The following is a 20,187-nucleotide window of genomic DNA, read 5'->3' on the forward strand; positions in this document are numbered from 1 at the left end:
AATTGTATTTTAAAAGACAGTTTTAATGACATTCCGTGCTTCATATTACAAGTGACAGCACTAATAATTTGCATTTAACATAAGTTTAATATTTTGTGTACTTTGAAGGACTTAAAGGAAAAGGTATAGGTATCAAGACTGACAGTGCAAAAAATGGCAAACAACCTAGCATCTCAGTCACAGTGCATTACAGATAGTGACAAATTTGCATTGTGGCATCCTCCCCCACATGGAGTAACTCCTCCAGCCTCAGTGCCATCCTGCTTCAATGTACCACCTCCCCCTTTTTCAAAGCCTCCTCCAACGTCCATACGCAGACTACCACCACCACCACCACCACCTCCTCCTCCTCCCCCTCCCCCACCTGCCATTCCTCCTCCTCCTCTTCAATTCTGCACCTATCCCCCTTTTGTTGCTCCTGCGCAGCAAATTTTCAACTTGCCAAATAATGGAAACAACACTGCTCACATCCACACAGTCCAGGATACTCAGCAGAGTTCGTGTTTCCAAGTTCAAACTTCATCTTGGATTTCTTCTCAGGATAATTTAGGTGTGCAGTTTGATGATGAAAGTCAAGATGAAAAGTGGGTGAGACAGTTCCTGTTTCAGAGAAGACAGCCTCTTCAGCAAAGACCAGCTCAAAGAAAACTGAAGGTCAGTAAAGAAATAAGAGTGCCTACTTAAATTTCGTCTTTTGATAACTTTTGTACTTAAAAAGGCAGAAGATTTTGATATTGACAACTGTTCTCCAGTAGTACAGAGATTGTAGTGGAAGTTGCTCTCATAGGTTACCTATATCACTTCAAGTTTCTTTTGAGTGGACTGAACCTAGCAATAGTAGATGTCGACTTTGACCTGAGATATAATGTTGTGGTGTATGACCTCATATGTGCATTGATAGAATACTAAAAAAAATTTAAGTTGCTTCTAGGCTGCTTTTTTTAAAAATAGTTTGTAGTGATGGATTGATCTATAGCTGAGACGAAGTTCTATGTAAAGATGGGAGAAGATAGGTTGAGAGTTGTTCAACAATTTAATATCATGAGAATAACAATAGTTAATGTTCTCAAACTTGGCATAAAACCATGGAAAAGGTAGATTGTTCATCACCACACAGAGAGGCGCTGAGTCGCAGACAGCCACAGTGAAAATGACAGCTAAAATAATTAAGCTTTTGGACAAAACCCTTCTTCCAAAATTGAAAGAAAAAAAACACACATGCGTATGGCCGCTGTCTCAGGGTGCAGGGTCCCGACTACATTTGATTGAACAGCAATGTGCTGGTGTGTGTGTGTGGGGGGGGGGGGGTTAAGGTGGCAATGTGGAGAGGGAAGGGATAGCAAGGTGAGGGGAGATGGGAGGATGTGCTGCAGGGGAAGGAAAGAAGTAGGGAAGGAATAGTAGGTGCATTGGTCAAATAGGAGTAGTGTGTGTAGTGCTGGAGTGGGAGCAGGAAAGGGGATTGGTAGGTGGAGGGCAGGGACTAGTGAAGGAGAGACCAAGTGGGATTACAGGAACAAAGGACAAGTGAAGCATGCCATACTGAGCAGCTTGTTCAGCAACTGGGTAGTCCAGCTGTCTCTTGACCACAGTTTGGCAGTAGCCATTCACTTGGCCAGATTGTCATGCCCACGTAGAAACTGACACTATTATTGCAGCTTAGTTTGTGGATCACATGACTTCTTTCACAGGTAGCTATGCCCTTGATGGGTCAGAGATGCCTGTGGACAGGCCTGGAGTAGGTTGAAGGGGGAGGACATAATGGGACAGGTCTGTTGCAAGGATATGAGGCAAGGGTTTGGGAGCAGTGGTGGATTAGGGATTGACAAGTATATTGTGTAGGTTTGATGGGTGGTGGAATACCACTGTGGGAGGGATGGGGAATATACTCCTCGTTTCAAGATATGGCAAGAGTTAGTCAAAACCCGAGAGGAGAATGTGATTCAGTTGCCCCAGTCCTGGGTGTACTGAGTCATGAGAGGGGTATTCCTTTGTGGCTCAACAATGGGTATGTGGGAGGTGGTAGGCGAAGTGGAGAGACAAGGCATGGGAGATAATGCTTCTGGGTCGGGTTCGGAGGTTAATTTGGTCAGTGAAGGCATTAGTAAGACCCTTGCCATATTTGGAGAGGGTCTGCTTGTCACTACAGATGTGTTGGTCATGGGTGGCTAGGATGTAAGACTTCTTTGTATGTAGTGGGTGGCAGGTGGCAGTTTTATGTGGACAGATGTACTGATGTAGCCATCCTTGAGGTGAAGCGAATCGGGAAGAAGGTGTTGAGATTTTCGAGGAATGTGGATACGGTGTTTTCACACATAGTCCAGGTCACAAAATGTCATCATTAAATTAGAACCAGGTGAGAGGTGTGGGATTCTGTTTTGTTATTCATGTTATTGTGCACTTGGAATATGATGAGTGGCCTGTCAGTTATTCTGATTACATTGAGTTAGTGCAGACAGATGATACCAACAAATTCAGTATATTGGTTTTTACATTGCAAAGATACAGAATATAACTTCTTTCCTGCCTTGCCCTCCATTCCTACTCTATCACACAAAATGATGAATGCAAGAACTCCCTTTGAAGTCCAACGGACATGTTAGCTCATGCTTGCCAACTGTTTACACTGGAATATTGCTCTGTTCTGCATAACCCCTCCCGCCTGAGGTTTGAGTCCTTCCTCGGGCATGGATGTGTGTTGTTCTTAGCATAAGTTAAAGTTGTGCGTAAGTCTTGGGACTGATGACCTCAGCATTTTGGTCCCTTAGGAATTCACACACAATTTGAACTGATCGATTCCTGATGCTCATTAGTAAGTGTTTGCTCAAGTGTAAATGAAGGTTCAGAGATATCCACATCAAGAGACATACTCTGCATGCCATTGTGAAATTAATGGTAAAGACTTCAAATGAGCTAGCCAGACTCAGGGTGTTTCCATTTTCAGAAATGGACAGTGGTTGGGGCAGGAGTTAAAGGACTAACCTTTCCATTAAAGGGCAGTTGGTAAGCTAATAATGTTGGAAAGCAGCATAGTTTTGAATCGTTCTTTATGTCGAGTTGCACCAACTGTGAATAGCCAGTGAGATTTAATCTCCTCTCGTCTCTTGGCATAAGTACAATAATGCTGTATGAGAAGTGCTATTAACCATATTTCTCATTTCCCATACTCCTGTGTTGGCTGTAGAAACAGTTACAGGCACAGCTATATGCAGAAGGATCTGTCTGTCTCCCACCCAACCCTCAAATCCCCCCCCCCTCTCTCTCTCTCTCTCTCTCTCTCTCTCTCTCTCTCTCTCTCTCTCTCTCTCTCTCTCTCTCCCCCTCTCCCCCTCTCTCTCTCTCCCCCTCTCTCTCTCTCCCCCTCTCTCTCTCTCCCCCTCTCTCTCTCTCCCCCTCTCTCTCTCTCCCCCTCTCTCTCTCTCCCCCTCTCTCTCTCTCTCCCCCTCTCTCTCTCTCTCTCCCCCTCTCTCTCTCTCTCTCCCCCTCTCTCTCTCTCTCTCCCCCTCTCTCTCTCTCCCCCTCTCTCTCTCTCCCCCTCTCTCTCTCTCCCCCTCTCTCTCTCTCCCCCTCTCTCTCTCTCTCCCCCTCTCTCTCTCTCTCCCCCTCTCTCTCTCTCTCCCCCTCTCTCTCTCTCTCCCCCTCTCCCTCTCTCTCTCTCTCCCCCTCTCCCTTCCCCCCCCCTCCCCCCCCCCCCCGCCTCCCTCCCCTTCAACCTGGTTCTCTTTCTCTCAACCTCTTGATCCCCTTACTTGTGAATCATAGATATAGTATTAAGAATTAAAAGATAATAAAAATGCTTGCAGATGTTGACCATAATTTTATTTGATGACTGTTTTTCTGGTAACTTATTTGGTTCATAATAAGAGCTTCTGTTCACTGCCATTGACTGATGGATGGACGAATGAATGACAACATTACATTGATATGTCAGCTGATTTAAACACATTGTTGTAAAATAGTGTGTGCTGCCCCCCCCCCCCCCCCCCCATTTTCATTGTCTACACCATTACTGTTTCAGCAAATACATATGCGCTCACTGCACAACAGCAAACAATTGTCGGATGGAGGTAGTTACTAGTTAAAAAGAAATAGGGCTGAAAAAGATTTTCTAAAGCTTGTAGAGTTTTTGAGACAGGATTCTTGGAAATAATGAAACAACAGATACCATCTGCCTACTTTGACTTGTGTTGTCATCAAAATGGCAGGCAGATAAAATTCATCAGAATCCAATATGCATAAAACACAGGCCACAAAAAGAATAAATTGTTATCGTGAGAACTTGCAAGCCAACTGTCATGTTCAATCTCTCCTGGATTGCAGGCTACACAACAGACAAGTATTTCCCCACAACCTAAATTAAAAACAGAGTTCAGTTTTCTATGTGTTTACATACATCATGTGCCACATTATTACATCTCCAGGCAGTCACATCCTGCATTTGCAAGATCAGTTGACCCAAATTTCTGTATAAGCTAATGATCTTGTGATGGGTAGTGATGAATCCAGGAAAAAAGAGAACAGTGCACTTAGGCTGTGCGGTATCTGTAACTGTACATGAAAAACATCTGATGTGATTTTTATCTAGCAATATAAACTAGTGTCAACCCGGTTTGAAGGAAGTGCAGAATTTTTTTCAAGGAAATAACAAAAGTGCGGACCAACTGCTAATGAAGTGGTGCTCTTTGAAAAATCAAATGCTTAGTTTTGCCTCAATTTTTAAATGTTGTGCAATATCAAAAGTTAATTAATGGAAAGGGTTCTGAAAGTACTATGAATTAGTATTCAGTACAATAGGGTTACAAACAAAGACCTCTTAAAGAAAGACAACATGGTCCTGCATTGACAGATCTTTCTTTTGTTTACATAATTGCCTCCATTACAATTTGGATTGCAAGCAGATTTGTTAATAAATCAGAACATTCAGTTGCCTGTTACCTCGCTTTAAAAGCAATAGACATAGCACAGTGTCTGTGAAATCCATGTATAAACATGACACAGACTTTGGAATAAATAATATTAGTTGATATGTTGACAGAAAACTATGGATAATGTTTTGCCTAGGCATTTAATAGAATGTCCATTATGTTTAAGGCAAAGTATGTAAACAATATAATTTAAATGTTTTGATAGTTCAGAGATTCATAGACATATTGGTTGTAACAGTTTCAGTCCAGTTCGGTTAAAGTTCAGATGTCAGTTTGTCATTAACTAAAATAGAAGTTGCTTGCCATGATTGTGAAATTGTTGTGGTTGATGATTGTGTAGTTGCAACGAAACAAAGATTTTATAGTGTGTTACAGATAATCAGGAGTAATTCTTCAAGAAAGTGTTTTTCTGACAGGTGATTGCTATAAGGAAATACTAAGGGATATGAATACAGCTAAGACAGTGGAAAAGGAGCAACCTTCTTGTTATTGCTTAATATGGAAGTACAGTGTAATGAACATCCAGCAAACATAAAAACTCTTCCTATCACTGGTGCAATCAAATTTTACTTACCACGTGGTGAGTTTTAAGACCTTGAGATCATTTCTTCTATTGGCCATGGTGGAATATAACTCCTCATAATACAGAGCTTTTCATACAAATCTGTGAACCCTTCCAGTAGAAATAAGAGCTGTAGAAAAGGTACAGTAGTAAAACCACTTACTTCTCTTGAAGTCAGTTCGTGATGCCAGGTTGATCTAATGAGATTTTCAAATTCATCCCAATACTGAATTCAGTTCATTCTAGTACATAAATATCACCTGACTAGTTTTGTTGTTAGTAAAGCCCTTAAAACAGATGGCAAAGGAAGTAGCATACCACTTCTACTCTTCATGGAGCTCCATAAATCCTCCAGACAGACAATGTGAGAGAGTTTGCCAACAAAATTGTTTCAAATGTACGTAAGAGTACTGGTCCCAATTGAAAATTGTACATACGAAACCTCGTCATAGCCAAAATCAAGGAATTGTTGAAAGAGCAAACCAGAATGTGGCGTAATGTTAACATGTATGCAGAGTGAACAAAATAATCATTGGAGCATGGATTTAATGTTCATCCAGTTAGTGGAAAAGTGGAGCATATTATTTCAATATCAGTAGTCTCCATATGAGGCTCTGGCTGCAAAATAAAGGTTTGACTTAACACATCAACCCTGCTACAAGAGATTTTAAATGAAGAATTGGAGGAGATTGCTGATATATTAATAAAGCTGGAAAATTTGAAGATGTCTGTGAAAATCTGGCGGAAGCCCACCTTAAGTTTGTTACAGCTGTGACTTCAACATTGACTCAAGCATCTGAAATACAAAGGTTCATTTGCTGTGTCCCTACAGAACCTACAAATGAAGCATACCAGTCAGTGTCCGTGAATGCCACATCAGTGTCATCTATGGGAATTAAGCTCCAATGAGGGAAGAAGTAATTTGATGTGCGTATTACATGCACCCTTTGCCTAAATAAGAAAAAGCCATTATTGGCCAGTAAGACATAACAAAAAGAAATCTAGAGCCTCAGGCAAAGAAAATAAGTGCTCTCTGACAAAATGCTCCCATTAGTCGATCTACAGTTCCTGTTGCTGAAACCAATAAAGGGTGTCATGATTGTTGCAACATTTTGGCTGTTGTGGTTGATGTGACAAAAGCCGATTTTTATAAATCGGATACCAGAGAAAATATTCGAAAGCAGTTGTACACAAGGTCTGAGCTCACGGCATGCAAGAAATTTCTCCTAAATTCCAAAGATCTTTCGATGGCAAAAGAAGTTGCTCTCAGGTCAGTTGCAACTTGGCAATCTATAGAGACTGGACACGGATTTGTGAAGTGCATGTATAAAAATGTATGCTAGAACCTATGATTGTGTGCAAAAGAAAAAGTTATTTCCAATACAAAATGTCATTTTAGTTCCACTTACTGCATGAAAGTACACCTTCGAAGTATAAAAAAGCTGAAGGCTTAGTGTCAGTTATTGTTTATCACTTTTCAATTGTAATAATAGTAATTCTTAAAAAGCTATTAAAACACATCTATTTCAGGATACGCTAGTTTTCAGGCACTCACAATTGTTACAGTTTTCATGGTTTAATTTAACTGTGATTAAATATTTAACTTTAGAGTTTGAACGTGTTATTTCATTGTAATTTTCTCTTGAACTTTGACATATCTGTAAAATGCTTGGATGTTTTATATGGCACAGGCGTCGTCGTCGGTGGTGTTGGTGTCGTCGTCGTCGTCTTCAGTCCAGAGACTGGTTTGATACAGCTCTCCAAGCCACTCTATCTTGTGCAAGCCTCTTCATCTCCCAGTACCTGCTGCAACCTACATCCTTCTGTATCTGCTTAGTGTATTCATTTCTTGGTCTTCCCGTATGATTTTTAACCTCCACACTGCCCTCCAATACTAAATTGGTGATCCCTTGATGCCTCAGAACATGTCCTGCCAACTGATCCCTTCTTCTTGTCAAGTTGTACCACAAGTTTCTCTTCTCCCTAATTCTGTTAAGTACCTCCTCATTAGTTATGTTCTCTACCCATCTAATCTTCAGCATTCTTCTGTAGCACCACATTTCGAAAGCTTCTATTCTCTTCTTGTCTAAACTATTTATCGTGCATGTTTCACTTCCTTACATGGCTACACTCCACACAAATACTTTCAGAAATGACTTCCTGACATTTAAATCTATACTTGATGTTAACAAATTTCTCTTCTTCAGAAACGCTTTCCTTGCCATTGCCAGTCTACATTTTATATCCTCTCTACTTCGACCATCCTCAGTTATTTTGCTGCCCAAAAGGCAAAACTTGTCTACTACTTTCAATGTCTTATTTCCTAATCTAATTCCCTCGGCATCACCTGACTTAATTCGACTACATTCCATTATCCTCATTTTGCTTTTGTTGATGTTCATCTTATATCCTCCTTTCAAGACACTGCCCATTGCATTCAACTGCTCTTCCAGGTCCTTCGCTGTCTCTGACAGAATTACAATGTCGTCAGTGAACCTCAAAGTTTTTATTTCTTCTCCATAGATTTTAATTACTACTCTGAATTGTTTTCCCCTTTACTGCTTGCTCGACATAAAGATTGAATAACATCAGGGATAGGCTACAACCCTGTCTCACTCCCTTCCCAACCACTGCTTCCCTTTCATGCCCCTCAACTCTTATAACTGCCATCTGGTTTCTGTACAAAATGTAAATAGCCTTTTGCTCCCTGTATTTTACCCCTGCCAGCTTCAGAATTTGAAAGAGGGTATTCCAGTCAACTTTGTCAAAAGCTTTCTCTTAGTCTACAAATGCTAGAAACGTAGGTTTGCCTTTCCTTAATCTATTTTCTAAGATAAGTCGTAGGGTCAGTATTGCCTCCCGTGTTCCAACATTTCTACCGAATCCAAAGTGATCTTCCCCAAGGTCGGCTTTTACCAGTTTTTCCATTCATTTGTAAAGAATTCGTGTTAGTATTTTGCAGTCATGACTCATTAAACTGATAGTTCAATAATTTTCACATCTGTCAACACCTGCTTTCTTTGAGATTGGAATTATTATATCCTTTTGAAGTCTGAGGGTATTTCACCTGTCTCGTACATCTTGCTCTACAGATGGTAGGGTTTTGTCAGGGCTGGTTCTCCCAAGGCTATCAGTAGTTCTAATGGAATGTTGTCCGGGGCCTTGTTTCGACTTGCGTCTTTCAGTGCTGTATCAAACTCTTCACACAGTATCATATCTCCCATTTCATCTTCACCTACATGCTCTTCAATTTCCATAATATTGTCCTCAAGTACATCACCCTTGTGTAGACCCTCTATATACTCCTTCCACCTGTCTGATTTCCCTTCTTTGCTCAGAACTGGGTTTCCATCTGAGCTCTTGATATTCATGCAAGTGGTTCTCTTTTCTCCAAAGATTTCCCTTAATTTTCCTGTAGGCAGTATCTATCTTACCACTAGTGATATATGCCTCTACATCCTTGCATTTGTCCTCTAGCCATCCCTGGGTAGCCACTTTGCATTTCCTGTTGATCTCAATTTTTGAGGCATTGTAGTCCTTTTGGACTTCTTCATTTTCTGCATTTTTATGTTTTCTCCTTTCATCAATTAAATTCAATATTTCTTCAGTTACCCAAGGATTTCTACTAGCCCTCTACTATTTCATCTCTCAAAGCTACCCATTCTTCACCTACTGTATTTCTTTCCCCCAATCTTGTCAATCATTCCCTAATGCTCTCCCTGAAACTCTCCACAACCTCTGGTTCTGTCAGTTTACCCAGGTCCATCTCCTTAAATTCCCACCTTTTTGCAGATTCTTCAGTTTTAATCTACAGTTCATAACCAATAGATTGTGGTCAGAGTCCACATCTGCCCCTGGAAATGTCTTAAAATTTAAAACCTGTTTCCTAAATCTCTGTCTTACCATTACATAATCTGTGAAACCTTCCAGTATCTCCAGGCCTATTCCATGTACACAACCTTCTTTCATGATTTGTAACCTAAGTTTTAGCTATGATTAAGTTATGCTGTGTGCAGAATTCTACCAGGAGACTTCCTCTTTCAAGCCTTACCCCCATTCCATTTCATCTACTAAGTTTCCTTCTATTGCTTTTCCTACTGTCGAATTCCAGTCACCCTTGTCTATTAAATTTTCGTCTCCCTTCAGTATCTGAATAATTTCTTTTATCTCATCGTACATTTCATCAATCTCTTTGTCATCTGTGTAGCTAGTTGGCATATAAACCTGTATTACTGTGACAAGTGTGGGCTTCGTGTCTGTCTTGGCCACAATAATGCATTCACTATGCTGTTTGTAGTAGCTTATTTGCACTCCTATTTTTTATTCATTATTAAACCTACCTCTGCATTACCCCTATTTGATTTTGTATTTATAACCCTGTATTCACCTGACCAGAAGTCCTGTTCATTCTGCCACTGAACTTCACTAATTCCCACTAAATCTAACTTTAACCTATCCATTTCTCTTTTTAAATTTTCTAACCTATCTGCTGTAATGCCAGTTTCCTTTCTCCTGATAACGATGTCCTCCTGAGTAGTCCCCGCCCAGAGATTCGAATGGGGGACTAATTTACCTCCGGAATATTTTACCCAAGAGGATGTCGTCGTCATGTAACCATACAGTAAAGCTGCATGCCCTTGGGAAAAATTATGGCTGTAGTTTACCCTTGCTTTCAGCTGTTCGCAGTACCAGCACAGCAAGGCCATTTTGGTTAGTGTTACAAGGCCATATCAGTCAATCATCCAGACTGTTGCCCTGCAACTACTGAAAGGGCTGTTGCCCCTCTTCAGGAACCACACGTTTGTCTGGCCTCTCAACAGATACCCCTCCGTTGTGGTTGCACCTACCCCACCAATGGCAAGGTTTAAGGTTCATGGGGGAGGGGGGGGGGATACTTTTCCCAGGAAAAGTATTAAGTGCCGTGCCAAAAAATTCTAGGCATTCTACACAATGCCTTCATTTTACACTTTGCCGGTAAACAGAAATATTTATTTATTTACTTATTTATGTAACCTGATCAGATTAGGGCCATTGGGTGTTCTCCTACATCAAACCATGATTTCACACAACAGTACGTTTCTTACATTGTAGTTAACTAAGAAATAAGTTTTAGTAAAGTGGTATAAATGATTTGAGTGTCTGGCATTTGAGTAAATAATGCGAAGGACTAATAAAGTTAATACTGGCAATACATGTACTAGTGCAGCTGCTTTAAATTATTCTTCATCCTGAAACATTTCTGCCTACACAGGTCATTCTCAAAGCCTCTTTCAATCTTTTCTATTGTCCCAAGGTCTGTTATTCAGCATTTCCTCCCATTGGAGTCCTTTGATTCACGTCATCATGCACTTCAGTCTCTCGATGTTGTTCGTGGTCTTCGAATTGGTCTCCCAGATTCTGTCCATTACATAGCTCTTTTTGCTGGTCTTTCTGCTATAGCAAGCACAAACACTATTTATGGAACATCGTACTTTATAGAGCAACAAGTAAGATACAATGAAGTACAGGTTGTGTATAGCAGTAAACACATTGCCGGACAACAGTAATAACAGGTTACAGAATAGGCTGAGCACTCATTTGTGGTCACTTAAATAATACTGTTTCTTTGGCGACTCACTGGAACATGCCAGGTGGTCGACCCAGAAGGCATCTATAAGCGGGCCTGTGAATTGTATGGATGTCCAATCTCTGAAATGGCGTGTCTCATGAGTGAAGGTACATCACTTTCTTTCCCATTCTTTTAATGCAGCCAAACCATTTCAGACTATTTCTCTCTATAGTTCCTTGATGTAAAGCAAATTTCATATTGTTTTGGTTGTTATCATGTCCCTTCCAATCGTATCCATAACCTCTCATAGATAATAGTTCTCTGTTGTATTTTACTAAAGTATTTCTTTGTCCAGGTCCAACATTTTGATCCATCTGTCAAAACTGGTAAATGATGTGGTGTGTTTATTGAAGGTTAAATAAGAATTTAGTCCTCAATGAAATTTGAATTACATGAACTGATTTTGTATCAGTATAGGCTAGCAGTAAGTTCTTCATGGAGCACTGTACTTGCGGAATCCAAATGCAAGTTTGTGTGTTACCTCCATAAAAGTGACAGTTGGTCACTATATTGTGGGCAAATTGTTTAACTACCGAGAAAAGAATTTGAACTTTGTGTTTGGAAAATATATTAAGAAACTGCTGATAATTGTACTGCTATTTATTGACAGTTAAGTGATGAATGGACATGCTTGATTATGCAATCATATTTCCCACTTCTGGTCAGGTGCTTAAGACAGCAGAAGCAGCTTTTAAAAGAGCTGTGAAAGATAAAAACAAATTGTGAGGTGCTTTGGGTGGATAACAACAACTGCAGTAGAGAAATGACAACTTGGGGTGAAGGAACGCGGACATGCCTACTAATTTTAATTTCTCGCACGTGAGTCATCAACAAATAGTCGAAATACCTCCAGAACCATTGTGAGTGAATGGAGCTGCACTTTTTTGATTGTGTGTGGAAATCAACTCCAAACTAGTCATACTGAAAACAAACACCCAAGGGATGCCAGTAACATCACTGTAAACATTGCATTTTCTGAAAATGAAATTACACAATTTGAGATTTTACTGGTGCCATAAAGATATGAATTTATGTGCATAGACTAAAGCAGCAAACGAAAATTTGTACTGAGGCTGGGAATCGAACCTGAGTCTCCTGCTTATAAGCAGGTGCATTTGCCACCAAGCGTGAGCAGCAGTGACAATTTGGATCGAGGAAGGAGGTGTGCCAGGGTAATCTGTGCAGTTGTATGAACTGCTGTGCCAAAGTGGCCTAGTAGCTGACGCACTTGCTTAGTATGCAGGAGACCCAGGGTTGAATTCTTGCCTTGGTACAAATTTTCACTTGTCACTTCAGTCTCTATACATAAAATTGCAGTAGAGGCAATAGAAGAAATCTTCATTCGTACGATACTGCAAAACAAAAGCTGTGTAAAACACCTCCGATGGAATAAAGTTTGTGTCACCCTTCTCTATATCAGCAGTATGTAGTTCACCTTACAACTGCAGCTTTTAATGAAAGCAATGAAAATCGTCATTCGCATTTGTAATTCATCTGCAACATCAAGAGAAATTATTCAGTTTGTGACATTGCAGTTTATTTCCTGAGACATATGTGAAACTTTCAGATGAACTTGACTGACATTTGTGAGTCGTCAGTATCCACTGAAAGCTCTGCACTCAGTAAAAATAAGTGAATGTTACAGTTCCCATCATTGCACAAACTAGTAAAATTTGTCAGTTCAGCAGCATGTCAGTTATAGTTACTTCTAAAAAAAATTCTCATGTGCACTCAAGACTGGGTGTACTCTGAATAGAGTTTCATACCTCAAAAAGAAAACAAGAGTTGAGCCCAGAGCATCCAAATTATTGTCAAGTTACTAGGCAGTAATTTTCCCTCCCTCTCCCTCCCTCTCCCTCCCTCTCCCTCCCTCTCCCTCCCTCTCCCTCCCTCTCCCTCCCTCTCCCTCCCTCTCCCTCCCTCCCTCTCCTCCCTCCCTCTCCCTCCCTCTCCCTCCCTCTCCCTCCCTCTCCCTCCCTCTCCCTCCCTCTCCCTCCCTCTCCCTCCCTCTCCCTCCCTCTCCCTCCCTCTCCTCCCTCTCCTCCCTCTCCCTCCCTCTCCCTCCCTCTCCCTCCCTCTCCCTCCCTCTCCTCCCTCTCCCTCCCTCTCCCTCCCTCTCCCTCCCTCTCCCTCCCTCTCCTCCCTCTCCCTCCCTCTCCCTCCCTCTCCCTCCCTCTCCCTCCCTCTCCCTCCCTCTCCCTCCCTCTCCCTCCCTCTCTCCTCCCTCTCCCTCCCTCTCCCTCCCTCTCCCTCCCTCTCCCTCCCTCTCCCTCCCTCTCCTCCTCCCTCTCCCTCCCTCTCCCTCCCTCTCCCTCCCTCTCCCTCCCTCTCCCTCCCTCTCCCTCCCTCTCCCTCCCTCTCCCTCCCTCTCCCTCCCTCTCCCTCCCTCTCCCTCCCTCCCTCCCTCCCTCCCTCTCCCTCCCTCTCCCTCCCTCTCCCTCCCTCTCCCCCTCCCTCTCCCCCTCCCTCTCCCCCTCCCTCTCCCCCTCCCTCTCCCCCCTCCCTCCCCCCTCCCTCCCCCCCTCCCTCCCCCCCTCCCTCCCCCCCTCCCTCTCCCCCTCCCTCCCCCCCTCCCTCCCCCCCTCCCTCCCCCCCTCCCTCCCCCCCTCCCTCCCCCCCTCCCTCCCCCCCTCCCTCCCTCTCCCCCTCCCTCTCCCCCTCCCTCTCCCCCTCCCTCTCCCCCCTCCCTCTCCCCCTTAAAACTGCATTGTGTTAACACTTTCTGCTGTCAAAAGACAACTGAAATGATCACAAGGAAAATAACTTTCCTTTTATGGCCTAAAAATTCGCCAGTGTATGTAGGTGACAACAGATTTTTGTTATACATTCATTTTTAATATGTTCTTATACATAAAACCGTTGAAAAGGAAGATAAATAAGTTGTTACAATCTAAAAATTGAAGCGAATGTGTCATACACTAGAAATTAATACATTCTTTTACAATGATACATTCAAAATTAAACTGTCACTTTATGATCTAATAACTTAAATGCGTAGCAAATAAAAAAACACATTCAGTATTAATATGTAAATCTATACCAAAACATAAGAAATGAAAATGAAATAGATTTCAGTGCATGAACTAATTACTAAATACAGACGTCAAACAGAACTGGATTTGCTATTACCTAATTTTACAGACTAGTGTGGAAACATCAAATTTGTTTTATAATCTAATTAACATGTAAAGTATTTGGGTCTTTGTAGCTAAATGCTGCATAATAATTTTACACAATACCTTTAATCCATGTAAGGCTTGAACAGTTTTGTACTGCAGCAACTGCTCTCACTGTAGCTGTTTCTAACAATATTACAGTATTAACAAAGCTTTTACGTGTATATCGACAGAATTGAACTATGTTACTGATTAACATTTTTTCATCTGGGCTTACTCTCCAATAACGTATATTTCTGCGATAACTATACATTTCAGCAGATGCCAAGAATATGCATCAGTTGTAATATACTTGAGTATCAGTATGACTTGACTGTACAGCACTGAGCGGTCTGGGTCATTCGGGTATTGTTTAGTATTGTCGGGCACCTTTGGTCACGTCTGCATGTAAATGAGGTTTAGTTCTGCGTTCTGCCATCGGCAATTGTACAATACAGAGGTAATACGTAGTTTGTAAATCCAATTAATGTGCTTGAAGTCATAATAAACACATTATAATCTTAAATTTTTAAAATTTTTGTGAATAAATAAACAAACTCACCAGTTAGCAGAGTTTGCGTATGGCTTTGATGGCAGAAAACTCATTGATCATAACTTCATAGTTCAGGAAGTTATCAGTTAGGAGGTCGGCTTCGGTGTGAAGAATGGACAAGGCACTCAATCTCTCCTCCAGATAACGTAGAAATTAGGTATGATTTCAGTCTAATAGCTGTAAACTATTATCCTACTGAAAAATTTGTAAGTGCCATACATAGAAATATTCTAGGACTGTACTCTCACTTTTCGTAAAAATTTACTCGTTTCAGCTGGTATATCAGTAATCTCAAAATATGTACCCATTCACACACTGCGAAATGTACACATTCACTAGATAAGGCAGGCTCTAAATATGTGTCATATGATGCCTGGAGTTTTGCTGCACGTTCAGCAATACCATCAGGTGAACTGTTCTTACAGTTACTGAAAACTGTGAAGGGGTCCTACAGTGTTTTCTAGCTTTCCTTCCTCCTCACTAATTTGGCATGCAAATTGTCGAGTACTGGGAGAAATGCTTCAACACTAAATTTCTCCGTTCCAGTCGGGAAAACTTCTTCAGAGTCTGCTTCGTCATCATGAAGTTCGTGTTTTTGTGATCCTTTATAGGTGCATTCATAGTCCGTATCAGTCAGTCTCCGTGGATTTATTTTCATAATAGTCGAAAATACCATGAATAGATGCAATAAATTGTGCAAGTGATTCATATTACTCATGCACCATTTTAGTATCAATATTTACACTTTGCAATTTCAGATTTACGCTATTAAAATCTCGGGAGTATGTCCTTCCAAACTGTAGTTATGAATACTGTTCTAGTCTGCTGATTTGATTCAGTAAAATTGAAGCCTCATTTTGCGCAAGTGGTTTTTCAAACATTGTTGGCAATATGTGTGAGGGCATTGATAACACTCTCCCAGTTTTCGTATAGACTTACACACACTTCCCCTGTTGCTGACCAATGTGATTTTGATAAACTTTTTACTGTTTTGCTTCCTGGTTTCATGAAAGAAGTTTATCCCAGCGTTTTGTAGAAGCAGAGAAAAAATAAAGGCTTTGCACTACATTGAAAAATGAACATGCTTTCAGACAACAGCTTGCAGCACCAGAGCCGACTCAATTCAAGGAATATGCTGCAGAAGGCACATAATGTGCTTTCGGATTTAGTTCGTGAATGCGTGTCTGCAAGCCAGTGTAGGTTCCCGACATCTTGCTTGCATTGTCATAGGACTGGCCTTACAGTCAATAATATCAATGGAATTTGTAGACAGGACTTTCAGTACGGCCTGAGCTAAGTTTTCAGACTTGTTCTGCGTTTGGTAAAAACAGAAGAGAGAACGTTCAACAGGTTCACCATTCTCATTCACATATCTTAATGTAATTGATCAATATGTGAAATGTCCACCGTAGAATCTACTATTATAGAGAAATATTTGGCCTGTTTTATTTCACTTATGATGATTCTTTTTATTTGTTCAAAACAGAAGCTCTATTATTTAATCACAGATTATTGAAGACAGATAACTTGTGCGTCCCTGCCCTGGATTTCCATATCATTCAATGTGCTCTGCAAGAAAAGGATCAAACTCGGCTATAAGTTCAAGAGACGTCATAAATTGATCATAATGCAATGGATGGATTCTTTCAACGTGTCCATGTAGGGAAGTCCACAACTTGTTGGCTTCTTCACTAGTTCAAACACCCTTTTCAACAGACTGTGCCAGTACATTTTTTTTGTCTCAAAATATGACTTGATACTGTTACCTATTGTTCCAGTAACTTTTTTCTTGCTAAGAGTGATAACTCAGAATTTTTGTGTTCAAGTGAATTGTCATGGTGAGATAAAATATTAGAAATATTTTTCTAATTACCATTAATACCATTAATAGCAATCGCGGCCTTACCTCCGAACCATTTAGATGGTGCACCAAAAAAAAGCACTGGTGCTACAGGAATATGCTAGAAAATCATGCAAAGTTGATTGACCATTTAATAGTTTACGGTAAAATACATTTTTGTTCAGATATCTGGTTTTATCATCTGTTGATCATCTTGGATTAGAAAAATCACCATTACAATTTTGATTACTGCCATGTTGTAAGAGAATATCGATTGTTGATTCATTGACACACCATTCTGCAGTATCATCACTAACGAAGTTATTTCTTTTTGTAATATCTGACTCGACACTTAGTTTTTCGTGAAACTCGAAATCAGGAACAATTTGCTTTTCTTCATTTTCAACTTTTCTTTTGTCTGTATTTACTTCTTTTACAACAGGTGCAGTGCCAGAAATATAATCTGTACTACTTGAAGTCTAACCAGCAACGTTCTTTGCGAAAAATTTATCTACTCTGCCTAGCGTTTTTAGAACATTGCCTTTCCTTCGATAATTTCTGAAATGCTGCCCCGCTTACTTTTACAAGTTTGCTTTTCGTACTGTTATTCATGTTAAGGCACTTACAAAATTGTCAACCAACAGTCAAAATAAAAGAAGAAAATTTGTAAAAGGAAAGAAAGAAAGACTGTATCCACTTCCATTCGTTCTACACTGCACACATGCACAAAGATTTTTTCCTTAAACACGGAGCGATGAAGTGACCAATTCGAATTACTCCTTGTAACTGCGCTATGATAGAACAACAATGCAGAATATTTTAATTTCATTATCGCCTGGGCTTCTGTTGTCAGTGAACAGTAGAAGCACACCTGCCAGCTGGAATTTGTCTCGTACAGGAAACAGGACAGTCCCTTTTTGACTTCTGTTTCCCACGTCACCAGAATTTCAGCTGGGACGCAAATATGTTCTGAATACTCTTGACACTGTCTTTCTAATTTAAAAAGCAATTTTTTGCAGTTTGGATCGACTCCTATCCCACTTATAACATTTTAGTGGTTTCTGTGGGCAGAGAAAACAGACTACAAAGTTTAAGTAGTATTGTTGGCTGTTGGTAATGTGTTGTTGTTTGTGTGAACACTGCTGTTATGTCTGCATGGAAATGAACCTTTTGTTCCAACATAAAATAAAAATATCCTTTCCTCGAAGGAAAAAAGCTTAGTTAAGAAGTTCAGTATAAAATTTGCAAGGCCACATTCTGTTCAATTGCTCAGAGTGGGGGGCTTCGATATTACACAAGCTGCAGCACAATAAATGAGACAAACAAAAGTTGGTTTCTTCATTTTTTGCCAAAAAAGTAACTAAGTAAATAAATAAAAGTTTTAAACTGTTGCGAAGTGTATTTCACACATTATTAGATATTCTGCTTATGTTCTTTTCGTATAACCATGTATTTAAAAATGTTTCACTGTATCATGTTTTGTCAAATAAGTGTCATTAAATCAAAGCTCAGATATTGAAGACCACAGAGCTTTCACATTAATTACAGTAATGGAGGGTTGACTTGATACTTCCGTGTAATTTCTACAAGAAATTTAAGTAGAGTTGGGTTTTACGTACTGAGGCCCACACATGTTTTAAGAAACTGCTGATTAGTTTATCACAGCTTTTGAGAGGTCCCGGTGTTTTCTTGGGGAAAATATGGTGGGGTTAAGTAGATGCCCACAACGTTCTCGGAATAATGTTTGAAACATTGTGTTCTAGATTGCTGTCCCGACAGCTTACTTCAAAATATTTTGGACAGCCATGAAGATGAAGATGATACCAGACAGAAACCCAGTGTTAAATTTCCATTTAGTCACAAGTAAAATATATATATTTCCAAGCATGTATTGTTGAATTTCGTTCTTAAGGCTTACTTGGACTAGCAAGTTGTTTAACAATATTACAAAATTTTGTTGTTTGTAAGCACAGTTACTTTAAAACATAAAAGGTTAAAATGAGTACAGAGCAAAAAATGCCGCCCCCCTTAAGGTGCCGCCCCTAGGCCCATGCCTAGTGGGCCTATTTGTAAATCTGCCACTGTGTCTGTTTAAATTTGACCTGGAGAAGTGGATCTCGGTAATTTGATCCTGGTAACCTAGGTTAACATAATGTATTGTAGGACTGCACTCACTAAAAAATTTCTTGAAGGGCTCACACATTTGCTTGTGAATATACTAAGGCAAAACCTTGCACTGTTTTTTTTTTTTTTTAGTTAGTTCGGTATTGATAAAGTTGTTGATGGCCTTGGAAGGAGGACAATTGGGATGAGGAGTCAAAACTGAGTCAAAGAAACTGTTACACCCGTCCTACATCTTGTAGGGCCCCCAGAAGCATGCAGAAGTGCCACAACACAATGTGGCATGGACTAGACTAATGTCTGAAGTAGTTCTGGAGGGAACTGAGACCATGAATCCTGTAGGGCTGTCCATAAATCCGTAAGAGTATTAGGTGGTGGAGATCTCTTCTGAACAGCATATTGCAAGGCATCCCAGATATGCTCATTAATGTTCATGTCTGAGGAGTTTGTTGGTCACCGCAGGTGTTTAAACTCAGAAGAGTGTTCCTGGAGTCACTCTGTAGCAATTCTAGACCCGTCAGGTGTCGTAATGTCCAGCTGGAATTGCCAAAGTCCATTGGAATGCACAGTAGACACCAATGGATGCAGATGATCAGACAGGATGATTACGTACATGTCACCTGTCAGTCATATCTAGAAGTATCAGGGGTCCCATATCACTCCAGCTGCACACACACTGCACCATTAAAGAGCTTCCACCGGCTCGAACAGTCCCCTGCTGAGATGCAGGGTTCATGGATTCATGAGGTTGTCTCCGTACCCGTACACGTCCATCCGCTCAATAAGATTTGAAATGAGACACATCTGACCTGGCAACACAGTTCGTCATAAACAGTCCAGTGTCAGTGTTGATGGGCCCAGGCGAGGCATTAAGTTTGTCTGCAGTCAAGGGTACGTGAGTGGGCCATCAGCTCTGAGGGCCCATATCAATGAAGTTTCATTGAATGGTTTGCATGCTGACACTTGTTGATGGCCCATCATTGAAATCTGCAGCAATTTGCGGAAGAGTTGCACTTCTCTTATGTTGAATAATTCTCTTCAGTCGTTGTTGGTCCGATTCTTGCCGGATCTTTTTCCGGCCGCAGCAATATCTGAGATTCGATGTTTTACACAACTCTTTTGTGGATACGTGCGTAGCGAGCACAGGACCCCGAGCTAGTGTGGCCCTCCTTCCTTTCCGGGCTGGATACCTTCCTTTTCCACATCCTTCCCCAACCCCCCCATCTTCCTCCCAACCCCCCCCCCCCCCTTACCTCCGCCTCTTCCCTTCCCTTTCTCTCCCTCTGGGAGTATGTTTAGTGCCTACGTCCGGAGATGGACGCTCGAAACTGTAAAACAGTCTCTCTCCTTCTCTTTCTCTGCTGGCAAGTCTTTGTCCTTCTCTTTTCCTTACCTCTTCTCCTTACCATTTTCTCCGCTGCGG

At 41.0% G+C, this 20,187-nt stretch overlaps 1 protein-coding gene across 2 annotated transcripts in view; it reads left to right on the forward strand.

Moving 5' to 3' along the window:
* The first annotated feature begins 14 nt into the window (after positions 1-14).
* Positions 15-20,187, forward strand: part of LOC126412170 (programmed cell death protein 7-like) — a 53,951-nt gene continuing 33,778 nt past the window's right edge. For both annotated transcript variants that reach the window (XM_050081649.1, XM_050081648.1), the window contains exon 1: positions 15-654. In XM_050081649.1, the coding sequence (XP_049937606.1) occupies positions 154-654 (501 nt within the window). In that variant the 5' untranslated portion in view covers positions 15-153. The remainder of the gene's footprint in view (positions 655-20,187) is intronic.

This window comes from Schistocerca serialis, chromosome 7, assembly GCF_023864345.2.
Source record: "Schistocerca serialis cubense isolate TAMUIC-IGC-003099 chromosome 7, iqSchSeri2.2, whole genome shotgun sequence".
Taxonomy (NCBI): Eukaryota; Metazoa; Arthropoda; class Insecta; order Orthoptera; family Acrididae; genus Schistocerca; species Schistocerca serialis.